A 25,455-nucleotide genomic window follows, 5' to 3' on the forward strand; every position below is an offset into this window, starting at 1 on the left:
ACTAGTAGTAATTGAAGGATACTACCAAATACAAAAAGCTGTAGTCGAAGGAAAGCAAATAATAAATGAACACACAGCTCTATGTCCTTAAAGAACTATCAGACAGCACCAACCTATAAACAAGCCGCCCCTCCCCCCCCCCCCCACCTACAAAAATAAATAACTAAACAAAGCCCGGAAACCTTCACCTAAGCGCGCGCGCGCCCACTCACACGCACACAAACATGACACCACAGAGACAGACAGAGAGAGAGAGAGAGAGAGAGAGAGAGAGAGAGAGAGAGAGAGAGAGGTTCTTCCACTTAGATTAATTAATAACCAAAACATTCCCAGTCGTAAACTTCCGAAGTAAATAATCTTTTTACTTTCATTTCTATGTGGCTACAAATGACATACTATGAAACGAAAGCAAGGAAAATGTGAAACATGAAAAAAGGAAAGCCACAGCAATTTGGTAATTAATGTATATATGAACTAAACTTTATGTGTTTTTCAATTTTGTGAATACATTCTTAAGAACTCATGTGGTAACATATGTGTAAAAGTAGTAAAGAACATTTTTTCCTGTTTAATAGAAAGAAAACAAATAACCAACTGATGAAGCTGAAACTTCACTGAAGCATGTATGGGTAAACAGGCAAAAAGAAAAGGAAAAAAGAACTTGTATTTTGCTTAAGGCGGACCCCCTGTAAAAACAGATTTACAGGACAGTAGATCCCAACTACAACATACATTCCACACTGTGAATGTTCCCAGCGACCGATTCCACGCGCATCAGGGTAAAATGTCCCATCGATTGCTGGCTGCACTTAAAATCGAGCACGCAGCGACGGTACTTGTGATACGAAACTTTCCTCGTCTTTCCTCGGGCTTATCAAGGAGGTCTCTCGATGCCTGTTGTGGGATAAATAGTATAAATTTAGAGGTTGTCGAGTCAACTAAATACGTACGGATTACAATTTCGAACAAATTAAACTAGAATCATAGCACAGAAAATATTGTGGGGAACAAGCAAAGATAGCGCTTTATTGGCAGGACACTTAGAAGATACAGCAAATGTAGTAAAGAGGCTGCCTACACTACCCATGTCCGTCTTCCGCTAGAGTATTGCTGTGTGTTATAGGATCTTTATCTATGTGGATTGACAGAAGAAATCGAAAAAGTTCACAGAAGGGCAGCTCGTTTTGTACTATCGCGAAATAGGAGAAAGGGTGCCTCGGATATGACAAGGCATCTGGGGGTAGCAATAATTGTAACAACGACGTTTTTCGTTGTTGCGTGATCTTTTCACAAAATGTCAGTGACTAAGTTTCTCTTCCGAATGCGGAAATATTTTGTCTTCCGCCACCTATATTCGGAATAATTACCACCTTAATAAAATACAGAAAACCAAAGCTCGCGCAGGAAGATTTAAGTGTTGGTATTTCCCGCGCGGTGTTCGAGTGTGGAACGGCAGAGAAATAACTTGAAGGTGGCTCGATGAATCCTCTGCTAGGCACTTACGTGTGAATTGCAGAGCAGACATGTAGATGTAGACAAATTACCAGCGCTACTGGAGAACGTTACCCTTGAAGAAAGACAACAACTGTGGTTCATTTTTCCACGTGTTGTTCGAAAGGGTGACGGTCTAGAATAGATCTGAGTATGGTTCTGTGAACCCACTGCAAAACACTTCCTTGTGATTTGAAGAGTAGTGATGTGGATGAACAAGGGGAAGGTCGGTGCCCCTCCTCCTCTTGAAAAAAGAGCATCACAAACAAAATAGCATTGTGCCTCTCCTCCCTAGACAGACAGCTGTGTCACTTTACTGTCAGTTTGCAAAAGGAAGAACATTTAATGGATGTTGTACTCAGGGTCATGAAATCTCAAAACTATTTCGTCATTCCGACGAAACTAATATGATAAGATATTGGAGTGCCTGTGTTATTCCGAATTACGATGTAAAGTTCCTACGGACATGCAGGAATGCCTGAAGGCACAGGCACTGTAATGAAATGCATGAAATCATCAACTGTATAATGGAATGATGACAGTAAAAATTTGTATGATGCTAGGAAGAACTCCGCTTACAGCTTGTATAATTATTGTTTATTGTAAAACAACCGGTTTCGCGGGTTAAAGCCGCATCATCAGTTGTAACAAGTTTCGAACAGGACCGGTGGGTATGCCTATGGCCTTTTAAAGCTGTTGCACCTCATGATGCGGCTGTAAGCCGCGAAACCGGCTTTGTTTTAATAAACAACAATTATATCGATTGTAAGCGGAGGTCTTCCTAACATCGTGCCTTTCAACAGCTGCGGATGCCCGGAATATAAAATAGTTTGTGATGAAATTTTGTGCCGATCTGGCACTCGGACACGGATTCCCTGCTTATCTCGAGCAGTCGCCTTACCACTTGGCTATCCGTGTACGACTCACATTCATACTTCCCTGTGTCGTCAACCATGTGCCTACATCACGTACTCGAACATCTATTATGTATATTCCCCTACAGATGAGACTTTTTACTTGAAAAGTGAAACCCAGTGGTAAGGAGACCGCTCGCGTTAAGCGGGAAATCAGGGTTCGAGTCCCGGTCTGGCACAAATTTTACTTGTCATTATTATACAGCTGATGGTAGTCCATATTCGTAACTGCGAATACATTTCATGTAAAGTAATATGAGTTGCTCTCATCTCCAGCTCAGGGCCTAAGTACGTTCGCACTTCGTTTTGTTCAGTGTTAAGTCTGTAGTCGTTTGGATAGTTCACGGAAGTTACTTGATTAATTCGTCCAGGGTCCAGCAAAGATTCACACTGAAATCCAATACACTGTGCTCCTCGATATACCTCTATAACTTTCACACTGAGGTTCTAGAACGCAAGTATGCCCCCCAGTCGGCACGCCACTTCATTTTGCAGTGTGGCAGTCAATGTGCTGTGAATTGCTCATTATTACTTGCTCAATTATTCAAAAATGAAATTTTCACCCTGGAGCGGAGTGTGAGATGATGGACCACTTCCTGGCAGAAAGAAAATAAATAAATAAAATGTGAGCCAGATACACAGCGAACATTCCGCTGCGGAGTAAAAATTCATTCCGGAAATATTTCCCAGTCTATGGCCAAGCCAAGTCTCTGCAACATTTTTCTTCCAGGAGCAATAGTCATGCAAGTTGTGTACGATAACTACTATGAATTTTTGAAGGTGGGAGGTGACGTACTGGGAGAAGTAAGCTGTGTCGTGAGTCGTGTCGTAGTTAGTAAGAGGAGCACTTATCGCAAAAGGAAAAGGTCCTGATTTCGAATCTCCGGGCGTCACACAGTTTTAATCTGCAAGGAAGTTTCATATTAGCGGACACTCCACTGCAAAGTGAAAAATTCATTCTGGAATCACCACCCATGCCACGTCTGCGCAATATCCCTTCTTCCAGAAGTGCTAGTACCGTTAGCTATGCCAGAGAGCATCTGTGTAGTTGAGAAGGCAGGAAATAATGTACAAACGGAAGTAAAGCTGCGAGGGCGTGTCGAGGGGTAGCTTAGTTGGTAGAGCACTTGCCTGTGCAAGACAAAGGTGCGAAGTTCGAAACTGGTACGACACGTAGTTTTAATTTGCCAGTTTCTGATCAGAAATTGCTTGTATTGTCAAGCAGGCGTACTAGTACAACTGTTTTCCATGTCTACACAGCACCGCGGCTTAAAACAAGGAGCTACAAACGCGGATATCTTGTAACACTGCTGCTCTGCGACCCATAGTTCGCTCTCAGCTATGTGCTTCATGTTGTTAGAATAGCGGAATACTATTTGAACCAGCGTTGATTTATCCATGTAGGACATTACGGAATAGGAATCTCTATGGAGCGTGCATTCAAATGCGGCAAATAGAATTGACTCCAGATGTCACGTGATTGTCGTGTGGCGTAAAGTTTGCTCGTAAAAGGTTTGCACGTTTTGAATGTCGTTACATCGGTAGTATAGAGAGGTACCGTTCAAACGTACCGTGGACTTTGAACACGCGTTCCGTAGGCATCCTAATAAAATGAATTCAGTATCTTGCATCCAAGCAGAGAATGCTTCAATGCCCAGACGTTTTGCCGGAGGTAGCAAATTTTCGTGCCCTCCATACCCTCAAATCACCAAGAAATTCAATCATGTATCATTTCTATCGCACTGTGCACACACATAAAAATAAAAATGTCTTTATTTACTGTCCTTTCTGGTGTTTATGTTTTAATGGACAGCAGTGCATTTAGCAAGAAGATCACACGCCGTGTTCCTGTTCACTTTATCAAGATACGTCTGTAATCCTATTGTGTCTCTCTCGTAAGAGTCGTCGAGGAAAATGGAGAAATTAGAACTAATACAGAGACATACCGACAATCATTCTTCCCACGCGCTATTCGCGAGTGGAATACGGGAAGGGGGATCAGATGGCGGTACCAGAAGTACCCTCGACGCCTCACACCGTTAGGTGCCTTGCGGAGTATCAAGTGAATGCAAATGTAAATGATTTCCTCTGCTATTTCTGTAGATATTTGCAATTTAGTTTTTGCAATGTGCAGCTGGTTTCAATCCAAAAAAATTGTCACATCGTTCCTGCAACGGGCAGTGTTAACAGCGAACGTTGATTCGCTCCCCGTTCCAAACAAAATTATTTTTAAAACGGAATTTTGCATACCCATTCGATAAAGCGATCCTAAATTAGTCCAGTACGATATTAATTTGAGTAACATTTACTGACAGGGTCAGTAAAAGACGAAAAACTTGTTCCGTCTGGTGTACCGCCACGCCCTGTGGTGGCTGCTCAGTCGCTGCTGCAGTTGGACACAGTGGGACTATTCCACTCAAGGGGATAACGCACCTGAAATAAATGTTGCAACAGTGCGCTAATACATCACACAGTCGAGACCGTTTTGCCTTCAGTGTGTGCCAGTATATCTGTGTTGGCACGTTTAGTTGTACTGAGTGTGTCTCCTATTACATTACTGACAGGACAGAAGAACAAACTGTCGAGGTAAGTCAACTGTGTTGGACTGTTGCCACAGTTAAAGAATACAACTGAACAAATTAAGGTGTGTAATGCACAATAACATGGAAATTTTTAGCTCTTATTGTTACTCGTATAAGAAAACAGGTAACATAGTGACCGGCCGCTGTAGCCGTGCGGTTCTAGGCACTTCAGTCCGGAACCGCGCTGCTGCTTCGGTCGGAGGTTCGAATCCTGTCTCGGGCATGGATGTTTGTGATGTCCTTAGGTTAGTTAGGTTTAAGTAGTTCTAAGTCTAGGGGACTGATGACCTCAGATGTTAAGTCCCGTGGTGCTCAGAGCGATTTTTTTTTTTCTTTTTGTTACATACTGTGTGCATCGTAAGTCCAAATTGCCGCGTTTTTCGACGTGTCTGCACGTTCGGCTATTTAGCCCGGTACACGTGTGAACTTTTGAAAGAATTTTACTAAAGCGAATAAGTGGAAGATAGAAAAGCAGCTGAGTGAAGAACAGCATGGATTTAGGAAAGGAAGAAGCACGATCGACCTGATATTTTCCATCCGTCAACTGATGGAAAAAATTGGGACTATAACAAAAGGGTGATAATGGTTTTTATAGACATAGAAAAGGCATATGACTCAGTGGACAGGGAAAGACTCTGGGAAGAAATGAAGAAGATTGATATAGAAGATGGATGCATTAATGTTATAAAGACAATGTACAGAGGACACAATTGTAGAATTAGAACACCATTGGGGAACTCTGAATACTTCTAAATAAGACAACGACTTAAGCAACGAAGTATTCTATCTCCTGCCCTTTTTAATGTTGTGATGGAGGGAATGAATAGAGCAGTTAAAGATATAGTAAAAGAAAAAGACAAAAAGATGATATTTGCAGATGATATGGTAATATGGGGTGATAAAGAGATAGATGTACATTTACAGCTTGATGCGTGGAAGGAAATCATGAAAAGGTATGGATTAAAAATAAATAAAGAGTGAAGTAATGGTATTCGGGAGAGAGAAAGGGATCAACGGAAGTATTACCTTGAGTGGAGAACCCCTCAAAATAGTAGAAAGTTTCACTTACTTAGGGAGTGAAATATTTAGCGATGGAAGAATAACTAACGAAATTAATAGGAGGTTACAGAAGGGAGGAAATTTCTACCAAACAATAATACACCTGATTTGGAATAAGGAAGTTTCAGAAAAAGCGAAACTACTTACATGTAAGAATTATTACTTCCCTATTGTCACCTATGGTGGAGAAACATGGACAATGACATAAAGGGACTAGAGCAGACTGCAAGCATGGGAAATGAAATTTCTCAGAGCAGTTAAGGGAAAACAAGAATGGACAGAGTAAGGAAGGTAGAGATTAGAAAGGACTTCAAACAAGAAAGTATGAGAGAAGATATTGAAAGAAAGAGATTAAGATGGTATGGGCATGTTAAGATGATGCATGGGCAGAGACTCCCCAAAATTATGGAAGAACTAAAGATGGATGGGAAAAGACCTAGAGGGCGCCCAAGAACACGGTGGAAAACGAGAGTGAGAATATCTGTAGAAAGGACAGGTGTGACATGGCAGCAGGTGGAGGAAGAAAAGTGGTGGGAGGACCGAGCCAAATGGAGAGGACTCGTCAGCACCCAGACCCGGCAGTAGCTGGAGCGGGATTCGGATATAGATAGATAGACACGTGTGGCTATTTCCACTCACTCAAATTATTAGTTTAATTGATGTTTTACTGCGAAATTATAGAGAACACGTTTTCTTAGTTTCTTTTCATATGGCCCGTATATACTACAGAAAAGAGCCACGTGCTTCATAGTTTAAGGAAGATATGAAACGAGCAGTAACAAGTGTTATAGACAGCTCCCCTGGACAAACGTGCCAGCAATGTGCTACATGGTGTTTACGAAATGTGTGTGGGTGCAAAAGGAGGAAGAGGAAGAGGAAAAATGTTTACTTGTGGTAAATGCTTGTGATTTTGACACTGAAATACACTGAGGGAAAACACCCTCTTGACTGGATGGAACAGGCCTACCGCTTTTATACAGGGTGAACATTAATAAAACCGACAAACTGCAGGGACGCATTGGTGACTGGAAATGGAGAAGAAAGGTCCTGTGAACATGTGATCGGAAATGGACGGTGTGCATGCAACGACAACAAATCGTCCAGAACACAGTACAGAGCTGCATCACATCCACGTCACAACAGACGTTCAAAGTTGCCTACATGGGATTGCAGGCGATGGGGATAGTAGCGGTTGTGTGAGATGTCCTTAGGTTAGTTAGGTTTAAGTAGTTCTAGGGGACTGATGACCATAGATGTTAAGTCCCATAATGCTCAGAGCCATTTGAACCATTTGATAGTAGCGGTTGTCTTGCAGTATACTCATTGTACTTCCGCTTGCACCATGTTGGCGGGCCACTTGCCTGGAGCTTCTACTAGGATTCGTCTCAATATCCTATGGGAACCGATCCTCCAAAACTGATGCACGCACAGTCTATCGCCTCCCTACACGTTCGTCTGTCTGAAAGGACCCGCGATCACATTGAAATATTGCGTGATATGGTTGGTGTCCGTGAGGGTGCATGTTTTGACATGGCCGTGTTGCCTCTCGAACGTTTCCATCAGCTTCGTCGTACACAAACACCATTTCGGCTTCTTCCCGACATGAATACCAGACGATTCTGTTGCTTGCAGTACGCTGCGTCAATCACACAGCCTACAGCACGCAAGGAAAACACAGCACATGGCCAGCATTTCCGGACTTACGTTCCATGGACCTTTTTACCTCCATTTCCAGTCAGGAATCCGTCCCTGCAGTCTGTCGGCTTTATTATTGTTCGTCGGGTGTGTTATGATTTCTGCCTTCTTTAGATGTTTAATACTTTGCTCATGTAAAGAAATTTCGAACTTTAATGCACTGGAATGTATTTACAATTAAAATACCATAATTGTATCACACTGACAGATTTTTTTAAAAAAAGTTTCATGTTATAATATATAGGGTTACAGTTGAAATGAGCGGAACAGTCCCTTTTGGTTTGCCTTCGTGTTTTACTGCTTCTGTTAACAACACCGATAAACCGAATATAGGACTAGACTACATTAGGACCGCTCTATCGACCGGGCACGTAAAACGTAGCTTTAAAAAATTATTTAGTCTGTAAAGGGTAACAAACCGATGCTTTCCGTCGACAGTGGGTGTCACATGGGGGACTGACGAGCAGTATTTGATAGGGCTGAGCCCAGCTACACACTGCAAAAATAAAATTTTAAATATCTGCCGAAACACCAGCGAAAGCACACCTGATGATTCTTACGAGAGACACAGCGCCGGCCGTGGCATGCCAAACCGCACCCGTGCTGCACGTGCGGGCCGAGGCTCGGCCTGTCTCGCCGTTGCTCAGTTCTTCCCGGAAGTACTGTGCTCGTTACAGCGCGACATTTTGTTTAGTATTGCGGTGTGGCAGTTTTCGGTCGGCACAACTCTCCCCAGTTCGGTAGAATCACGGTGTCAGCGTTTTTTACCCTTCACTATTTTTTTGTAGCACGAATGACGTTCACAGCTTGGAAGAACATGAGCCAATCCAACGATCTAGCCTTTAAAAGTGAATGGGAATGACAAACGAGAGTGATGAGAATTCTAAGCGCAAATAGTACATTTTCTGAAGTTGCATACAGTATTCCACCGTCACGTCCACTGTCTTCAGTGGAATTGAGCGAAGAGTATGGGAACCTTATATTACTGCAAAATACGTTGGTTAAGTCAAAGGGCATGCCTAGGATGATTTTTCGAATAAAACTCACTAAAACATTCGAAATGGGTTGCATAACTCGCATTTTAAATGGACTGGACTGCACACTGCCCACAGTAAGACACTGCAAGGTGAGAAACAACCCATTTTTATTTGATGGAGACGCTTTTACAACGAAAATCGCGTTGTAGAAGGGACAAAGTCTGACAAACATTCCAGTTTCCTAAGTTGACTAACATTAAAGAAAACTCATGGTTTGAGGAATTTGTTATTGCCTCGAACGAATTTGAGGAGACTGCCAATCTTATATCTCTTTTCGAGCTGTTCTCGAGATCGTTTGCCATTTCAGTTGTGAGCGCCCCTGTGCATGAGTAGGTATAACTAAATGGTCTATGTAATTCCCGTTTTAACGACAGATTCTTTTACGTTGAAACTGTCGAGGATGTGCACATTGTTTTTTCCTTGGGTAGTGTTCCCACGTCTCCATAATGAGGTTGCAGAAGTTCTACACAGTTTCAGTCAATATATATGTGCGTGAAGAACTTTTTTTCGAATATGAAAGTAAGTATGCCATGGTCATATGGTAACCCGAGTGTGTCAGTGTATATACTGACAATTTGTACTGTATAAAAATTCTATTATGTCCCCAGCGTGCCAAAAATAATTGTATGATACTGAAAATTTGCTTCGTCTGCAAACTGCATTGCCGTTTAAATAGGCGCGTTCACAGTTTCCACTCCTGCCACCCCCCCTCCCCCCCCCCCCCCCCTGCTCAGACAATGTGGCGTGATGATGGGGAAAGTGTGCAGCCGGGCTGAGCACTAGGGCACACGGGCCAGGCCACAGCTTGTGAACCAAGTTCTGGGCCACCCCTGGTATAGAAAATGCTGGCTTTCATAATCACGAATAAAGAGCCTTCCAGCAATTCACAAATGATGTATTTTAGATTGCTCGACGGGATATCTACAAAACATGTCTCTCTACTGACGCTTAGCTTGTGCAAGCCGCCCTGTTGTTAGCATACGTGCTCAAGCTTGCATGGATGCATTATTACTATTGCACAAGCTTGCATAATTAAAATTCCATCAAGTATCAGTCAGGTTATATATGTTATCCTACACACCCACAGGCATGCATATACAAAACACTTAAAAGTGTATGTAGCAAAATCAACTGAATAGTTAATTAAGTCTGTAGCTACATAAACAAATGGCCATCTATTTAGTCAGACTGTAATGAACTTACGACCACTGTCTCAATTAAAATAAAAAACGCAATGTGTGTATCTAGAGGCTTGGAAATTGTATGTAACAATTTTTGCAGAATGGTTAAAGACCTAATACGAAAAAGACATCTGGAGTTAACTGCATTCCCTCAGAATTATTGAGATCCTTACGAGATCCAACCATGACAACACTATTCCATCTGGTGTTCAAGATATATGAGACAGATAAAGTAACTAAACATTCGAAAAGAATGTAATAATCTGAATTCCAGAGAAAGCAAATGCTGATATGTGTCAATCTTTCGGTTTCAACATTTTCATAAGTAATGGTTCACAAACAATGACACAAATGATCTACAGGAAAATGAAAAGAGGAGTATAAGTCGACTCCGTGGAAGTTTAGTTCGTATTACAGAGAAATTTAGGAACATGAGAGGCAGTACTCACGTTACTAGTTGTCTTAGAAGACAGGAAAAAAGCAAATCTAAGTGAACAAAATTAGTAGATTTAAAGAAGGCTTTAGACATTGTTGACTGGATTACACTCTTCGAAAATCGGAAGATAGGTGGGATAAAATAAAGTTGGTCTATAATTTGTACATTAAGTATTCTGCAGTTCTAAAAGTCGAAGGACATGAAAGGGAGGCGGTAGTTGAGAAAAGAGTGAGGTAGGGTGGTGACATACACCCCGTAGATTGAAAATTGGGAAAGGAAATCAAGGAGAAATTTGAAAAGGGGTTAAAGAACACGGAGCAGAAATAAAAACTTTGAGGTTTGCAGATGACGTTGCAGTCCTACCACAGATGATACAGGACGTGGAAGATCAGCTGAACGAAATGGATGGTTTCTTGAAAATAGCTTGTAAGATGAACATCAACCTGTCAAGAAATGGAATGGAATGAGACAGTAACAGTAGTAAAGGAATTTTGCTGTTTGTATCGGTAGAAAACGACCACGGGGAAGATCAGTTTGGATTCCGTAGAAATATTAGAACACGTAAGGCAACACTGACTCTACGACTTATCTTAGAAGAAAGATTAAAGAAAGGCAAACCCACGTTTCTAGCATTTGTAGACTTAGAAAAAGCTTTTGACAATGTTGACTGGAATACTCTCTTTCAAATTCTGAAGGTGGCAGGGGTAAAATACAGGGAGCGAAAGGCTTTTTACAATTTGTACAGAAACCAGATGGCAGTTATAAGAGTCGAGGGGCATGAAAGGGAAGCAGCGGTTGGGAAGGGAGTAGGACAGGGTTGTAGCCTGTCCCCGATGTTATTCCATCTGTATATTGAGCAAGCAGTAAAGGAAACAAAAGAAAAATTCAGAGTAGGTATTAAAATCCATGGAGAAGAAATAAAAACTTTGAGGTTCGCCAATAACATTGTAATTCTATCAGAGACAGCAAAGGACTTGGAAGAGCAGTTGAACGGAATGGACAGTGTCTTGAAAGGAGGATGTAAGATGAACATCAACAGAAGCAAAACGAGGATAATGGAATGTAGTCGAATTAAGTTGGGTGATGCTGAGGGAATTAGATTAGGAAATGAGACACTTAAAGTAGTAAAGGAGTTTTGCTATTTGGGGAGCAAAATAACTGATGGTGGTCGAAGTAGAGGGGATATAAAATGTAGACTGGCAATGGCAAGGAAAGCGTTTCTGAAGAAGAGAAATTTGTTAACATCGAGTATAGATTTAAGTGTCAGGAAGTCGTTTCTGAAAGTATTTGTATAGAGTGTAGCCATGTATGGAAGTGAAACATGGACGATAAATAGTTTAGATAAGAAGAGAATAGAAGCTTTCGAAATGTGGTGCTACAGAAGAATGCTGAAGATTAGACGGGTAGATCATATAACTATTGAGGAGGTATTGAATGGGATTGGAGAGAAGAGAAGTTTGTGGCACAACTTAACCAGAAGAAGGGATCGATTGGTAGGACATGTTCTGAGGCATCAAGGGATCACAAATTTAGCATTGGACGGCAGCATTGAGGGTAAAAATCGCAGAGGGAGACCAAGAGATGAATACACTAAGCAGATTCAGAAGGATGTATGTTGCAGTAGGTACTGGGAGATGAAGAAGCTTGCACAGAATAGAGTAGCATGGAGAGCTGCATCAAACCAGTCTCTGGACTGAAGACCACAACAACAACGTCGCTTATTACTGACGAAGGTCGAAGCATATAATATAGAGATCGACAATAGCAAAAGACGAGTTTCTGAATGAAAGAAAAAAATTAACATCTATATAGAAGATGATCATAAGATATCAACAAAATTATAATAATGGTAGTGGTATGGAACCGAATGGAATCAGGGAATTACATTAAGAAAAGACACACTAGAAGTAGTAGCTGAGTTTTGTTATTTGGGCGGTAAAATAAATGATAACAGCTGAAGTAGAGATGATGTAAAATGCAGACTGGCAACAGTAAAAGAGGCATCACTTAAAACGATCAATTTGTTGAAATTGAGTATAAATTTAAGTGCTAGGACCTCTGTTATACAGTATTATCTTGAAGTGTAATCTTGTATGGGAGTGATACATAGATGAAAATCAGTTCATAGAAGAAGATAATCAGCTTTTGGAAAGCATGGTTTCAAACGGATGCTGACGATTATGTATGTAGAATGGGAATAACAGTGTCAGTCATCATACAAGAACAAAGGGCCTATTGTTATTGTACACAAATATCACAGGACCCCTCCCCTTTCCCCTCCCACAGGCATGTGGCCTGATCGTTGAATCACAGCGACAGTTTTGGGACAAAGAGTGAATTGTTCTGGTAAGCCAAGGACACTGGACACCCCCCCTGAAATCTCCCGCAGTGCGCCGACAGCAGCGACGAGGCTGTCGAACTGGACTGCACACGTGCGTATCTACACCTACATCTACACTGAGGCGATCAAAGTACTGGGGTACCTCCTAATATCTTGTCGGCGAACCTCTCAACCAATAGAAATCAAGTTCCCCTCTCCTCCCTCACCTTAATATAAATCCAGTTTTCATTTGTGCTCTGTTCACTGTAATGAAATGAGTATGTTTGTTTGGGGTATTTCTTATAAGCAGACCGAACCATTTCGCTAACGATAACAAGATTAAGCGCAGTGTTCCTACCATGTTTTCGATATACTGGGTGGTCAAAGAGTCAGTATAAATTTGAAAACTGGATAAATCATGGAATAATGCAGATGTTGTTGTTGTTATTGTTGTTGTGGTCTTCAGTCCTGAGACTAGTTTGATGCAGCTCTCCATGCTACCCTATCCTGTGCAAGCTTCTTCATCTCCCAGTACTTACTGCAACCTACATCCTTCTGAATCTGTTTAGTGTATTCATCTCTTGGTCTCCCTCTACGATTTTTACCCTCCACGCTGCCCTCCAATGCTAAATTTGTGATCCCTTGATGCCTCAGAACATGTCCTACTAACCGGTCCCTTCTTTTTGTCAAGTTGTGCCACATACTCCTCTTCTCCCCAATTCTATTCAATACCTCCTCATTAGTTATATGATCTACCCGTCTAATCTTCAGCATTCTTCTGTAGCACCACATTTCGAAAGCTTCTATTCTCTTCTTGTCCAAACTATTTATCGTCCATGTTTCACTTCCATACATGGCTACACTCTATACAAATACTTTCAGAAACGACTTCCTGACACTTAAATCTATACTCGATATTAACAAATTTCTCTTCTTCAGAAACACTTTACTTGCCATTGCCAGTATATATTTTATATCTTCTCTACTTCGACCATCATTAGTTATTCTGCTCCCCAAATAGCAAAACTCCTTTACTACTTTAAGTGTCTCATTTCCTAATCTAATTCCCTCAGCATCACCCGACTTAATTCGACCGCATTCCATTAACCTCGTTTTGCTTTTGTTGATGTTCATCTTATACCCTCCTTTCAAGACACTGTCCATTCCGTTCAATTGCTCTTCCAAGTCCTTTGCTGTCTCTGATAGAATTACAATGTTATTGGCGAACCTCAAAGTTTTTATTTCTTCTCCCTGGATTTTAATACCTACTCTGAATTTTTCTTTTGTTTCCTTTACTGCTTGCTCAATATACAGATTGAATAACATCGGGGAGAGCCTACAACCCTGTCTCACTCCCTTCCCAATCACTGCCTCCCTTTCATGCCTATCGACTCTTATAACTGCCATCTGGTTTCTGTACAAATTGTAAAAAGCCTTTCGTTCCCTGTATTTTACCCCTGCCACCTTTAGAATTTGAAAGAGAGTATTCCAGTCAACATTGTCAAAAGCTTTCTCTAAGTCTACAAATGCTAGAAACGTAGGTTTGCCTTTCCTTAATCTTTCTTCTAACAAGGGAACCTCCCCATCGCACCCCCGTCAGATTTAGTTATAATTTGGCACAGGGATATGCCATGAAAAACTGAACACAGATCAATCGAGAAAACAGGAAGAAGTTGTGTGGAACTATGAAAAAATAAGCAAAATATACAAACTGAGTAGTCCATGTGCAACGTAGGCAACATCAAGGAGAGAACCAGCTTACGAGCGCCGTGGTCCCGTGGTTGGCGTGAGCAGCTGCGGAACGAGAGGTCCACGGTTCAAATCTTCTCTCGAGGGAAAACTTTAATTTTTTATTCTCAGACAATTATCAAAGTTCAGGCTCTCACACATAATCAACTTCGCTCTCCAAAATTCCAGGGCATGTTCAGATTTGCTTGGACATATGCACAATTTTACGGTCTACACACGGAAACATTTGAAAACGTAAAAAACATATGTTTTGACAGAGCACAGAGAAAACTGAGCGACTGTGAAACTGTTGCATTCATTTGTTGCAGTTTATGTGACAAACTCTTGTGTTTTCATCACTTTTTTGGGAGTGATTATCATATCCACAAGAAAACCTAAATCTGGCAACGTAGAAGAATCTTTTTACCCATTCGCCTAGTGTGCAAGTTAGGTGGGTCGACAACATATTCCTGTCATGTGACGCACATGCCGTCACCAGTGTCGTATAGAATATATCAGACGTGTTTTCCTGTGGAGGAATCGGTTACCTATGAACTTGCGATCAAATGTTTTCGGTTCCCATTGGAGAGGCACGTCCTTTCGTCTACTAATCGCACGGTTTTGCGGTGCGGTCGCGAAATACAGACACTAAACTTATTACAGTGAACAGAGACGTCAATGAATGAACGGTCAGGTCGTCACTTTGCGAAAATAAAGGAAGTAAAATTTTCACTTAAGGGAGGACTCGAATCAAAGACCTCTCGTTCCGCAGTTGCTCACTCTTACCACGGGACCACTGCGCTCAACAGCTTATATTGTCCTTAATGTTGCATATCTTGCACATGGACTACTCAGTTTGTATAATTTGCTTATTTTTTCATAGTTCCACACAACTTCTTCTGTTTTCTCGATTGATCTATGTTCAGTTTTTCAAGGCCTATCCACTGTGTCAATTTATAACTAAATCTGAGGGGGGTGCGATGAGGAGGTTTCCTTGTAAGATAAGTCGTAAGGTCAGTATTGCCTCACGTGTTCCAACATTTCTACGGAATCCAAACTGATCTTCCCCGAGGTCGGCTTCCACCAGTTTTTCCATTCGTCTGTAAAGAATTCGCGTTAGTATTTTGCAGCTGTGACTTATTAAACTGATAGTTCGAAAATTTTCACATCTGTCAACACCTGCTTCCTTTGGGATTGGAATTATTATATTCTTCTCGAAGTCGGAGGGTATTTCGCCTGTCTCATACATCTTGCTCACCAGATGGTAGAGTTTTGTCAGGACTGGCTCTCCCAAGGCCGTCAGTAGTTCTAATGGAATGTTGTCTACTCCCGGGGCCTTGTTTCGACTCAGGTCTTTCAGTGCTCTGTCAGACTCTTCACGCAGTATCGTATCTCCAATTTCATCTTCATCTACATCCTCTTCCATTTCCATAATATTGTCCTCAAGTACATCGCCCTTGTATAGACCTTCTATATACTCCTTCCACCTTTCTGCTTTCCCTTCTTTGCTTAGAACTGGGTTTCCATCTGAGCTCTTGATATTCATACAAGTGGTTCTCTTTTCTCCAATGGTCTCTTTAATTTTCCTGTGGGCAGTATCTATCTTACCCCTAGTGAGATAAGCCTCTACATCCTTACATTTGTCCTCTAGCCATCCCTGCTTAGCCATTTTGCACTTCCTGTCGATCTCATTTTTGAGACGTCTGTATTCCTTTTTGCCTGCTTCATTTACTGCATTTTTATATTTTCTCCTTTCATCAATTAAGTTCAATATTTCTTCTGTTATCCAAGGAGTTCTACTAGCCCTCGTCTTTTTACCTACTTGATCCTCTGCTGCCTTCACTACTTCATCTCTCAGAGCTACCCATCCTCCTTCTACTGTACTTCTTTCCTCCATCCCTGTCAATTGTTCCCTTATGCTCTCCCTGAAACTCTGTACAACCCCTGGTTCTTTCAGTTTATCCAGGTCCCATCTCCTTAAATTCCCACCTTTTTGCAGTTTCTTCAGTTTTAATCTACAGTTCATAACCAATAGAATGTGGTCAGAGTCCACATCTGCCCCTGAAAATGTCTTATAATTTTAAACCTGGTTCCTAAATCTCTGTCTTACCATTATATAATCTATCTGATACCTTCTAGTATCTCCAGGGTTCTTCCATGTATACAACCTTCTTTCATGATTCTTGAACCAAGTGTTAGCTATGATTAAGTTATGCTCTGTGCAAAACTCTACCAGGCGGCTTCCTCTTACATTTCTTAGCACCAATCAGTTTTCACCTACTATGTTTCCTTCTCTCCCTTTTCCTACTGTCGAATTCCAGTCACCCATGACTATTAAATTTTCGTCTCCCTTCACTACCTGAATAATTTCTTTTATCTCATCATACATTTCTTCAATTTCTTCATCATCTGCAGAGCTAGTTGGCATATAAACTTCTACTACTGTAGTAGGCGTGGGCTTCGTGTCTATCTTGGCCACAATAATGTGTTCACTATGCTGTTCGTAGTAACTTACCCGCAAACCTATTTTTTTATTCATTATTAAACCTACTCCTGCATTATCCCTATTTGACTTGGTGTTTATAACCCTGTATTCACCTGACCAAATGTCTTTTTCCTCCTGCCACCGAACTTCGCTAATTCCCACTATATCTAACTTTAACCTATCCATTTCCCTTTTTAAATTTTCTAATCTACCTGCCCGGTTAAGGGATCTGACATTCCACGCACCGATCCGTAGAACGCCAGTTTTCTTTTTCCTGATAACGACGTCCTCTTGAGTAGTCCCCGCCCGGAGATCCAAATGGGGGACTATTTTACCTCCGGAATATTTTACCCAAGAGGACGCCATCATCATTTATCCATACAGTAAATCTGCATGCCCTCGGGAAAAATTACGGCCGTAGTTTCCCCTTGCTTTCAGCCGTCCGCAGTACCAGCACAGCAAGGCCGTTTTGGTTAATGTTGCAAGGCCAGGTCAGTCAATCATCCAGACTGTTGCCCCATCAACTACTGAAAAGGCTGCTTGCCCCTCTTCAGGAACCACACGTTTGTCTGGCCTCTCAACAGATACCCCTCCGTTGTGGTTGCACCTACGGTACGGCCATCTGTATCGCTGAGGCACGCAAGCCTCCCCACCAACGGCAAGGTCCATGGTTCATGGGGGGGATAATGTAGATAGAGAGGTACAAATTAACACACATGCTTGGAATGACATAAGGTTTTATTAGAACCAAAAAAATACAAAAGTTCAAAAAATGTCCGACAGATGGCGCTTCATCTGATCAGAATAGCAATAATTAGCATTACAAAGCAAGACAAAGCAAAGATGATGTTCTTTACAGGAAATGCTCAATATGTCCACCATCATTCCTCAACAATAGCTGTAGTCGAGGAATAATGTTGTGAACAGCACTGTAAAGCATGTCCAGAGTTATGGTGAGGCATTGGCTGCGGATGTTGTCTTTCAGCATCCATATAGATGTCGGTCGATCACGATGCACTTGCGACTGCAGGTAACCCCAAAGACAATAATCGCACGGACTGAGGTCTGGGGACCTGGGAGGCCAAGCATGACGAAGGTGGCGGCTGGGCACCCGATCATCACCAAACGACGAGCGCAAGATATCTTTCACGCGTCTAGCAATATGTGGCTGAGCGCCATCGTACGTTCCAGCAAGTGTTTATCAGCCAGGCTGGGGATGATGCGATTCTGTAACATATCGGCGTACCTCTCACCCGTCACGGTAGCAGTTACAAAACCAGAATCACGAATTTCCTCGAAGAAAAAAAATGCCCGATAACGGTAGATGTGGTAAATCCAAGCCATACCGTGGCTTTCTCGTCGTGCAGTGGAGTTTCCACGACAGTTCTAGGATTTTCGGTAGCCCAAATTCTGCAGTTGTGGGCGTTGACAGACTCTCGGAGCGTGAAATGAGCTTCGTCGGTCCACACGTTACTCAACCAATCGTCATCTCCCGCTATCTTTTGAAATGCTCACACCGCAAATGCCCTCCGCTTCACTAAATCGCCAGGTAACACTTCATGATGCCGATGGATTTTGTACGGATAGCATCGGAGGGTACGCCTAAGTGCCAACCAAACATGGAATGCCGGTGCGACTGCACGAGCGGTGACTCCCCCGTGCATAGTCGAACCCGCTACAGTCTCCATTTCTTCCTGAACTGTCTCAGCAGCGTTACGCCTTGTGTTCGGTCGGCCACTACGGGGTCTATCGTCTAAACAACCCGTGGCTTCGAACTTCGAAATCATTCTCGCCGCCGGCCGGTGTGGCCAAGCGGTTCTAGGCGCTTCAGTCTGGAACCGCGCGACCGATACGGTCGCAGGTTCGAATCCTGCCTCGGGCATGGATGTGTGTCATGTCCTTAGGTTAGTTAGGTTTAAGTAGTTCTAAGTTCTAGGGGACTGATGACCTCAGAAGTTAGGTCCCATAGTGCTCAGAGCCATTTGAACCAATCATTCTCGCCACAGCTGCATTTGTCAACAGACCTTTACCCGCCTTTCCTATGGCGATAGCATCGTAATGCTGAACTAGCACATTCCCCATTCTGATAATACAGCTTCACTAAAAGCGCCTTTCCAGGTAACGTCAACATGCTGCGACATCTGGCGCATCTGATTCTCTCTAGTATTATAGCTCCTTTTATACACTATTGTCATGCACAGTCACTGACGTTTTGCTATCCAGCTCCATCTGTCGGGCATTTTGTGAACGTTGTTTTTTTTTGGTTCTAATAAAACCCCATGTCATTCCAAGCATGTGTATCATTTTTTACCTCTCTATCTACATTATTCCGTGGTTTGTTAAGTTTTCAAATTTATACTGACTTTTTGATCACCCGGTACATTTGGGAGCTTTTGGTGAGTATTGTTTATATGTCTTGTGTTGCATTATTTCGCAAGGTCTCATAATTATTTGAAAATTAGTAGATTGTGTTACCTGTACTTTAGTCACAAAGATGGATGATAGTAGTTCTCATGTTGTTCCAAATGTAGCTTCAAGTATTTTGGTCGACAGAACGGAAAATGAGCGATATGGCATAACAGGATTTCATAACATGTAAATTAATATAGATGTTTGCACCAACTGACCAAGTGTCATAGGTTTGATATGACACTATTTCGTAATTATTTGCATATTGCATCATTCAAAATGTAGAGATTACTGGTTCTGAAGTTATGATTACCTTGTTAAAGGGGTATCTGGGTGACGACTTTCTCTCAATGAACCGAGAGTTGTCGTACCCATCTGTTGTTGTACCCACGCTTTCCAGACTGGTCTGTCACATTTCCAGAGAGAAAGATGCAAACAGTGCATGGCGGTGTTGTTTTGCAGGCCGGAGGTGCAGTCGGTACCAGTTCGAGTGCCGGGAGTCCGGAGAGTGCATCGCCATCTACAACGCGTGCGACGGCATCCCGCAGTGCGCCGACGGCAGCGACGAGGCTGTCGAACTGGGCTGCCCGGCCCCCGCCCCGCCACGTGCGTATCTACACCTACATCTACCAGTACTGGAGTACTGTAGTGACCCTTTTTTCTATCCCGACTTCCGTATCTTGCATGAAAGTAGGAATGTTAATTTATCTATACATTGACTGCTATTGAGGGGTTTTGTTTTATCCCGGCTAGTTCTTAAATTAACCCCAGTGAGTCACTACACGTATTGTCTTCCCAGTTCTGAAGGAAAAAGAGCATAAGTAAATTGATACTAGTGTTTTCAATAGATTCTCGTTCACTTGTTTCAGTTACTAGTCTGCAGTTTATTCTTGGTGAAAATCACGTAACCTAATTATTTATGAACCTAAATCGAAGTTCAAGACGAATAGCCAGTTTCAAATTAACACGTTATTTTATTTAACAATAATTATTAATAAATCAGTTCATTCACACGATCGCATTCAAAGGGGTTCTTTGAATAAGTATCTAATCTGGAATCCAGTCAATATCAGAGATACTAAAACATGTTCTGTCACTTTCGATAAAAAGATTGTTCCCGTTTAATATCCATAAACTGTCACGAACTATGATTACTAGTCGCGTGAAGTAAAGCTTTTCCACCATCACAATACAAAGTCCAAATCTGTCCAAAAATCGTTAATTCCGTAAAATATTTAAATCTTCACACGAAGTGATGTTAAAGTCAAGTGAGATTATTGATCACCTCCCCGTTCCTCTAATATGACCAAAGTTCTAATTCTGATCTGAAATTAATGCTGCCCAAAAAAACAATCTCGTCGGGATTTATTCTTGCGTCCTGGTTTAATAAAGCTCCTGTTGTTGCTTCCTAAAGCTGTACGTCCTAATTGACTTCGAACAGACTAGAGGATAGAGACTGGAATATCATAATTGCATTGTATGTCTATTTATACTTTAGTAAACGCTATCTTCGGTGTTCAAGACCTACATTCTGTGACTATAATATTGATTTTCTCATATATAAGAATAACTAATAATTTAACCATTTCTATCTCCCCCCCCCCCCCCCCCTCCCATGCTTCCAAAATTTATGATTAAAATTCTTTTCTTTTTCTATTATTTTTCTACTATAGATTTCCCTCTATTTGTCTCTTATTTCTATTTCGTAAATTACTACTTGTGGAGGGGCTTGGGACATTTTATGGATTTATATTTCGAGGGCAAAGGAGCTAATTTGGGAGCTATTTTGGTTTATTAACACCGAGAGGCGTTGTAGGTGTTACAGTACCTCCTAAGATCTTGTCGGATCTCATTTTGCTCGGCAAAGTAAAGCTACTATACGTCGCATGGACTCCACAAGTTGTTGGAACTCCTCTGCAAGAAATACTGAGCCATGCTATGCCGTCTCTATAGCCGTCCATAGCTACGAAAGTATTATGTCCCATATAACGTTGTATGGGATTCATGTCGGGCGATCTGCATGGCCAAATAATTCACTCGAATTGTCCAGAACGTTCTTCAAACCAATCGCGAAAATCTGTGGCCTGATCAAATGATATCGTTCTTTGGGAACATCATGTTCATAACTGGCTTCAGGTGACCTCCAAGAAGCTGAACATAGCCATTTACAGTCATTGATCGGTTCAGTGGAGGACCCAGTATATTCCGCGTAAGGCATACTACACCATTATGGAGCCATCACCAGCTTGCACAATGCCTTGTTGACAACTTGATCCATGACTTCGTGGGGTCTGCGCCATACTCGAACCCTTGCCCTCAGCTCTTCCAACTGAAATCTGAACTTACCTGACCAAGTCAATGTATTCCAGTCGCCTGTGGTCCTACCGAAATGATGATGAGCCCAAGAGAGGTGCTGCTGGCAATGTAATGCTGTTATCAAAGGCATTTGGCTCAGCCGTCTGCTGCCATAGCCCATTAACGCACATGTCGCTGCACAGTCCTAAAGTATACGTTTGTCGTGAGTCCCACATTGATTTCTGCCGTTATATCTCACTGTGTTGCTTGTCTACTAGCACTGACAATTCTACGCAAACACTGCTACTCTCGATCCTTAGATGAAGGCGGTCGGCGCTGCGTTGTCCTTGGTGCTAGGTAGTGATCGAAATTTGGTATTATTGGCACACTCTTGACACTGTGGATCTCGGAATATTGAATTCCCTAACGATTCCCGAAAAGGAATGTCCCAAGCGTGTGGCTCCAACTACGATTACGCCTTCAGTATCTGTTAATTCCCATCGTGCTCCAATAATCACGTCGGAAACCTTTTCACATGAATCAACTGGGTCCAGATGACAGCTCCGCCAATGCACTGCCCTTTTATACCTTGTGTATGCATTATTACAACCATCTGTATATGTTCTTGGGTCTCGCTCACTTGTCTCGTATAGGGTACCTAGGGGATGCAGCGTTCTCGGAATGCTATACAATAATGCAAGCAAATAACATTAGTAGTTATATTCCCATAAAGCAGATTGACAATACTTAACTTGGAGATCTATGAGTAGCTGTTGTAAACGATGGGTGTAGTGTAACGATGTAAGTTTTGTATAAATGATTTTCTTTTGACATATGACCATGTGCAGACTTCGTCACCTATGTCAGTTACAAAACACTTCAAAATTATTTAAATTCTTTTTAAAGTTGTCTCTGAATGGTTCTTGAACGAAACTAATTAAAACATCATCATTTGAGTCGTATACGCAGAATTACGTCACTCAGTCCAATTGGTTTGCGCAAAGTTTTTTCAATTTAGATGTCGTTTGTTTCTTCTCAGAAATTATATTAATGCAAGTTATCTGCTTTAATAAATATTAAAACCACATTGAATAAACTGTTAAGACTCAAACTCGCGATGAATGTTGTCAAAAATTAATAATCTTGTCAAATAAATTAGTAATACTTCTTCCTTAATATAATTCTTCATAAATAAATTCTCAGAACACGTATTTAAACTTTTGTAGTATACACTAGTTTATTATCTTCATATGTACTACATATAGACGTGAACATGAGCCTTGACAAGATAGGACTGAACATTTACTACACGATTAAACTTTCCATGATGTCATTGTTGTAGAAACATTACAAATTCTTATTTTTTTTCAGTTTTTAGAAGCACGACGCAACAACTCGGTTTCAGGATCTTCTGTTGCTCTTTGGCGGTCGACCTGCGACGTATAGTGGCCAGCAATTTTCTCTCTGGTCACGGCAGTGAAGATGCTGTCTCCGTTCGTTGCGCCGCCCTCTCCGTACATGAAACAAAAATAAATACAAAACTTTAGATAATTCACAAACATTACAAAATACATAAATAAAACACTAAATTAAACTTATATTCACCTGCAAACTGGGCTGACACTGGTGGATGGGTGACACTTCAATTTCGCGTCCCACTACATGGGCTATAGACAGGTCCAGACAAGCAACTGTTAAGGATCACTACTAGCTCTTCTTCACACTCCGCGAATACGTTTCACTAATGTCCCGACACTGAGTACTAACGTCCGTATACTGAGCCAATCTGAGCACTAATGTCCGGCTAAGGCAGGCAGGAGCAGCGCTTATATTCGCTTCCTGCTCCTGGCGCGGCGTGGTCCTTGTCAGCCAGCTATTGGCTGACGTTTCCACACCGCCTTCTCTGGTCTTTCGTTCTTCCTCTTCGTTTCGGCGCTTGTGGCTACGCCAGGACATTTCTCTCCCACAAAGCGACGGGCCAACGTCGTGGCGGGAGTGCAGCCACGGGGGGGAGGCAGGAGTGTGGGCGCAACGTCGGGCCGGAAGCTGTGGTGGCAGGGGACGTGAAGCCATCCAGCCTGCATTCTGGCGGAAACTTCCCCCAGAAAACGACCAGAAGGGTACTTCTTCACCTACTGCTGCCATGAACCAGATCAAGAAGGCGGCGACTGCTGCTGCGGTGTGGGCCCAGATCCACCTGTAGGACGAGAGGAGGCGGCGGAGTCAAAGGCTCCGTCTCCAGCTCCACGGGTCGTCCCGCAGTGTTGTGATGACACCCTCTGGCCGCTGCTGCGGACGCGCTGTCCTCTGGACCTGTGAATCTGGGGGAAGAGAGACTGAAAGATCGTCGTGTACGTGACAGAGGCGAAGTTGATTTTAATGGCGGCGCTGCAAGTCATCGGGACCTGAAAGAAGATACGTGCAAGCGCCAAGCCGACGGACGATCTCGCCTTGCGCCCACCGTCTGCTGCCGCTGAAAACCCTGTAAAAGACAATATCAAGCGGCTCGAAGCGATACTTGCGGCCTTCCTTCGGCTCCGGGTGCTGAGGAGGGTGGAGCAGGCAGTGGAGTGTGGTGCAATGGCGGCGGCCGTGAAGCAATTCCGCCGGCGACGGTCCATCTCGTGGGCGCGAACTACATGAGGCGAGAAACAGTTGCAATGCTTGATCCCCGGTGTGTGCGGAGTGAAGTATGGCCATCTACTGCTTGAATGTTCTGACAAAACGTTCTGCTTCGCTGTTTGTGGGTGAACGGTACGCTAGTTAGATGCCGTATGCTATTCTGTTCACGGAATGTTTCATATTCATTTGATGTGAACTAGGTCCGTTGTCTGATACTTTACTTCAGGTAAGCCTACCAGGCAAAAAATCGATGACGACACCTGAATTGTGCTACGTGACGTTGTCGAGTTCATTGGAACAGCAAAAGGAAACTTGCTATACGAATCAACCACTTTCAAGCAGCGAGTGTTCCAAAAAGGTCCCGCGTAGTCTATGTGCACACGTTCCCATGGGGATTGCCAAGCTGAGGGCGGAGCGGACTGATTTTCCACACATGCGTGACACTGTGACGTAATTGTTCTATTTGGGCGTCCATACCCTGCCAAGTACAGTGTCGACGCAGTAACTGTTTCCTCCCAGTGTCCTTCGTGAAGTAACTGCAACACTTGTTTTAGGGATCAACACACGTGACTGGCCACTGTCATTTTGATCAAGAATTACACCTTTCTGTACAGCGAGGCTGTGCCGACGCGCAAAGTGTCGGCGTACTACAGATTTCTTTATGCTATTCAAGGAGTGAGGCCAAGATGTGCGAATATATGCTAGAAAGATGTTCAAATCTGAATTAGCTTTCGTGGCCTGTGCAATTTGTCTATACTTCAGCGTAAATTATTGAAGCAATTCAGAACCCTGAGTATCGATGTGACAGCAAGATGTAGCAGAAGCGGCTAAGTCTGAATCAGGGCCAATCGAAAGACGTGAAAGTGCGTCCGCAGTACCGTCTTGAGCTGTCGGATGGTACACGATCTCGTACTGGTATTGAGACAACAACAAAGTCCATCTTTGCAATTTTTGGGCAGTTCGTACAGGAATCGGTTTCGTCGGATGAAACAAGTACGGCAAAGGCTTGTGATCTGTTACTAAGTAGAATTTTCTGCCATACAAATAGTGGCGAAATTTGGCGACACCACAAACAATAGCCAAAGCCTCTCTTTCAATTTGTGAATAGTTACACTGAGCTTTGGACAGCACTTTTGATGCTAAAGCAATAGGTCTGTCTTTATCACCAGTTCTGTGTGAAAGCACTGCACGGATTCCGTGA

At 42.5% G+C, this 25,455-nt stretch overlaps 1 protein-coding gene across 2 annotated transcripts in view; it reads left to right on the forward strand.

Moving 5' to 3' along the window:
- LOC126416788 (YLP motif-containing protein 1) overlaps positions 1-25,455 on the forward strand; it is a 661,447-nt gene that overhangs the window by 488,316 nt on the left and 147,676 nt on the right. For both annotated transcript variants that reach the window (XM_050084654.1, XM_050084655.1), the window contains exon 4: positions 19,800-19,943. In XM_050084654.1, coding sequence (XP_049940611.1) covers positions 19,800-19,943 — 144 coding nt within the window. The remainder of the gene's footprint in view (positions 1-19,799; positions 19,944-25,455) is intronic.

Source organism: Schistocerca serialis, chromosome 8 (assembly GCF_023864345.2).
Source record: "Schistocerca serialis cubense isolate TAMUIC-IGC-003099 chromosome 8, iqSchSeri2.2, whole genome shotgun sequence".
Taxonomy (NCBI): Eukaryota; Metazoa; Arthropoda; class Insecta; order Orthoptera; family Acrididae; genus Schistocerca; species Schistocerca serialis.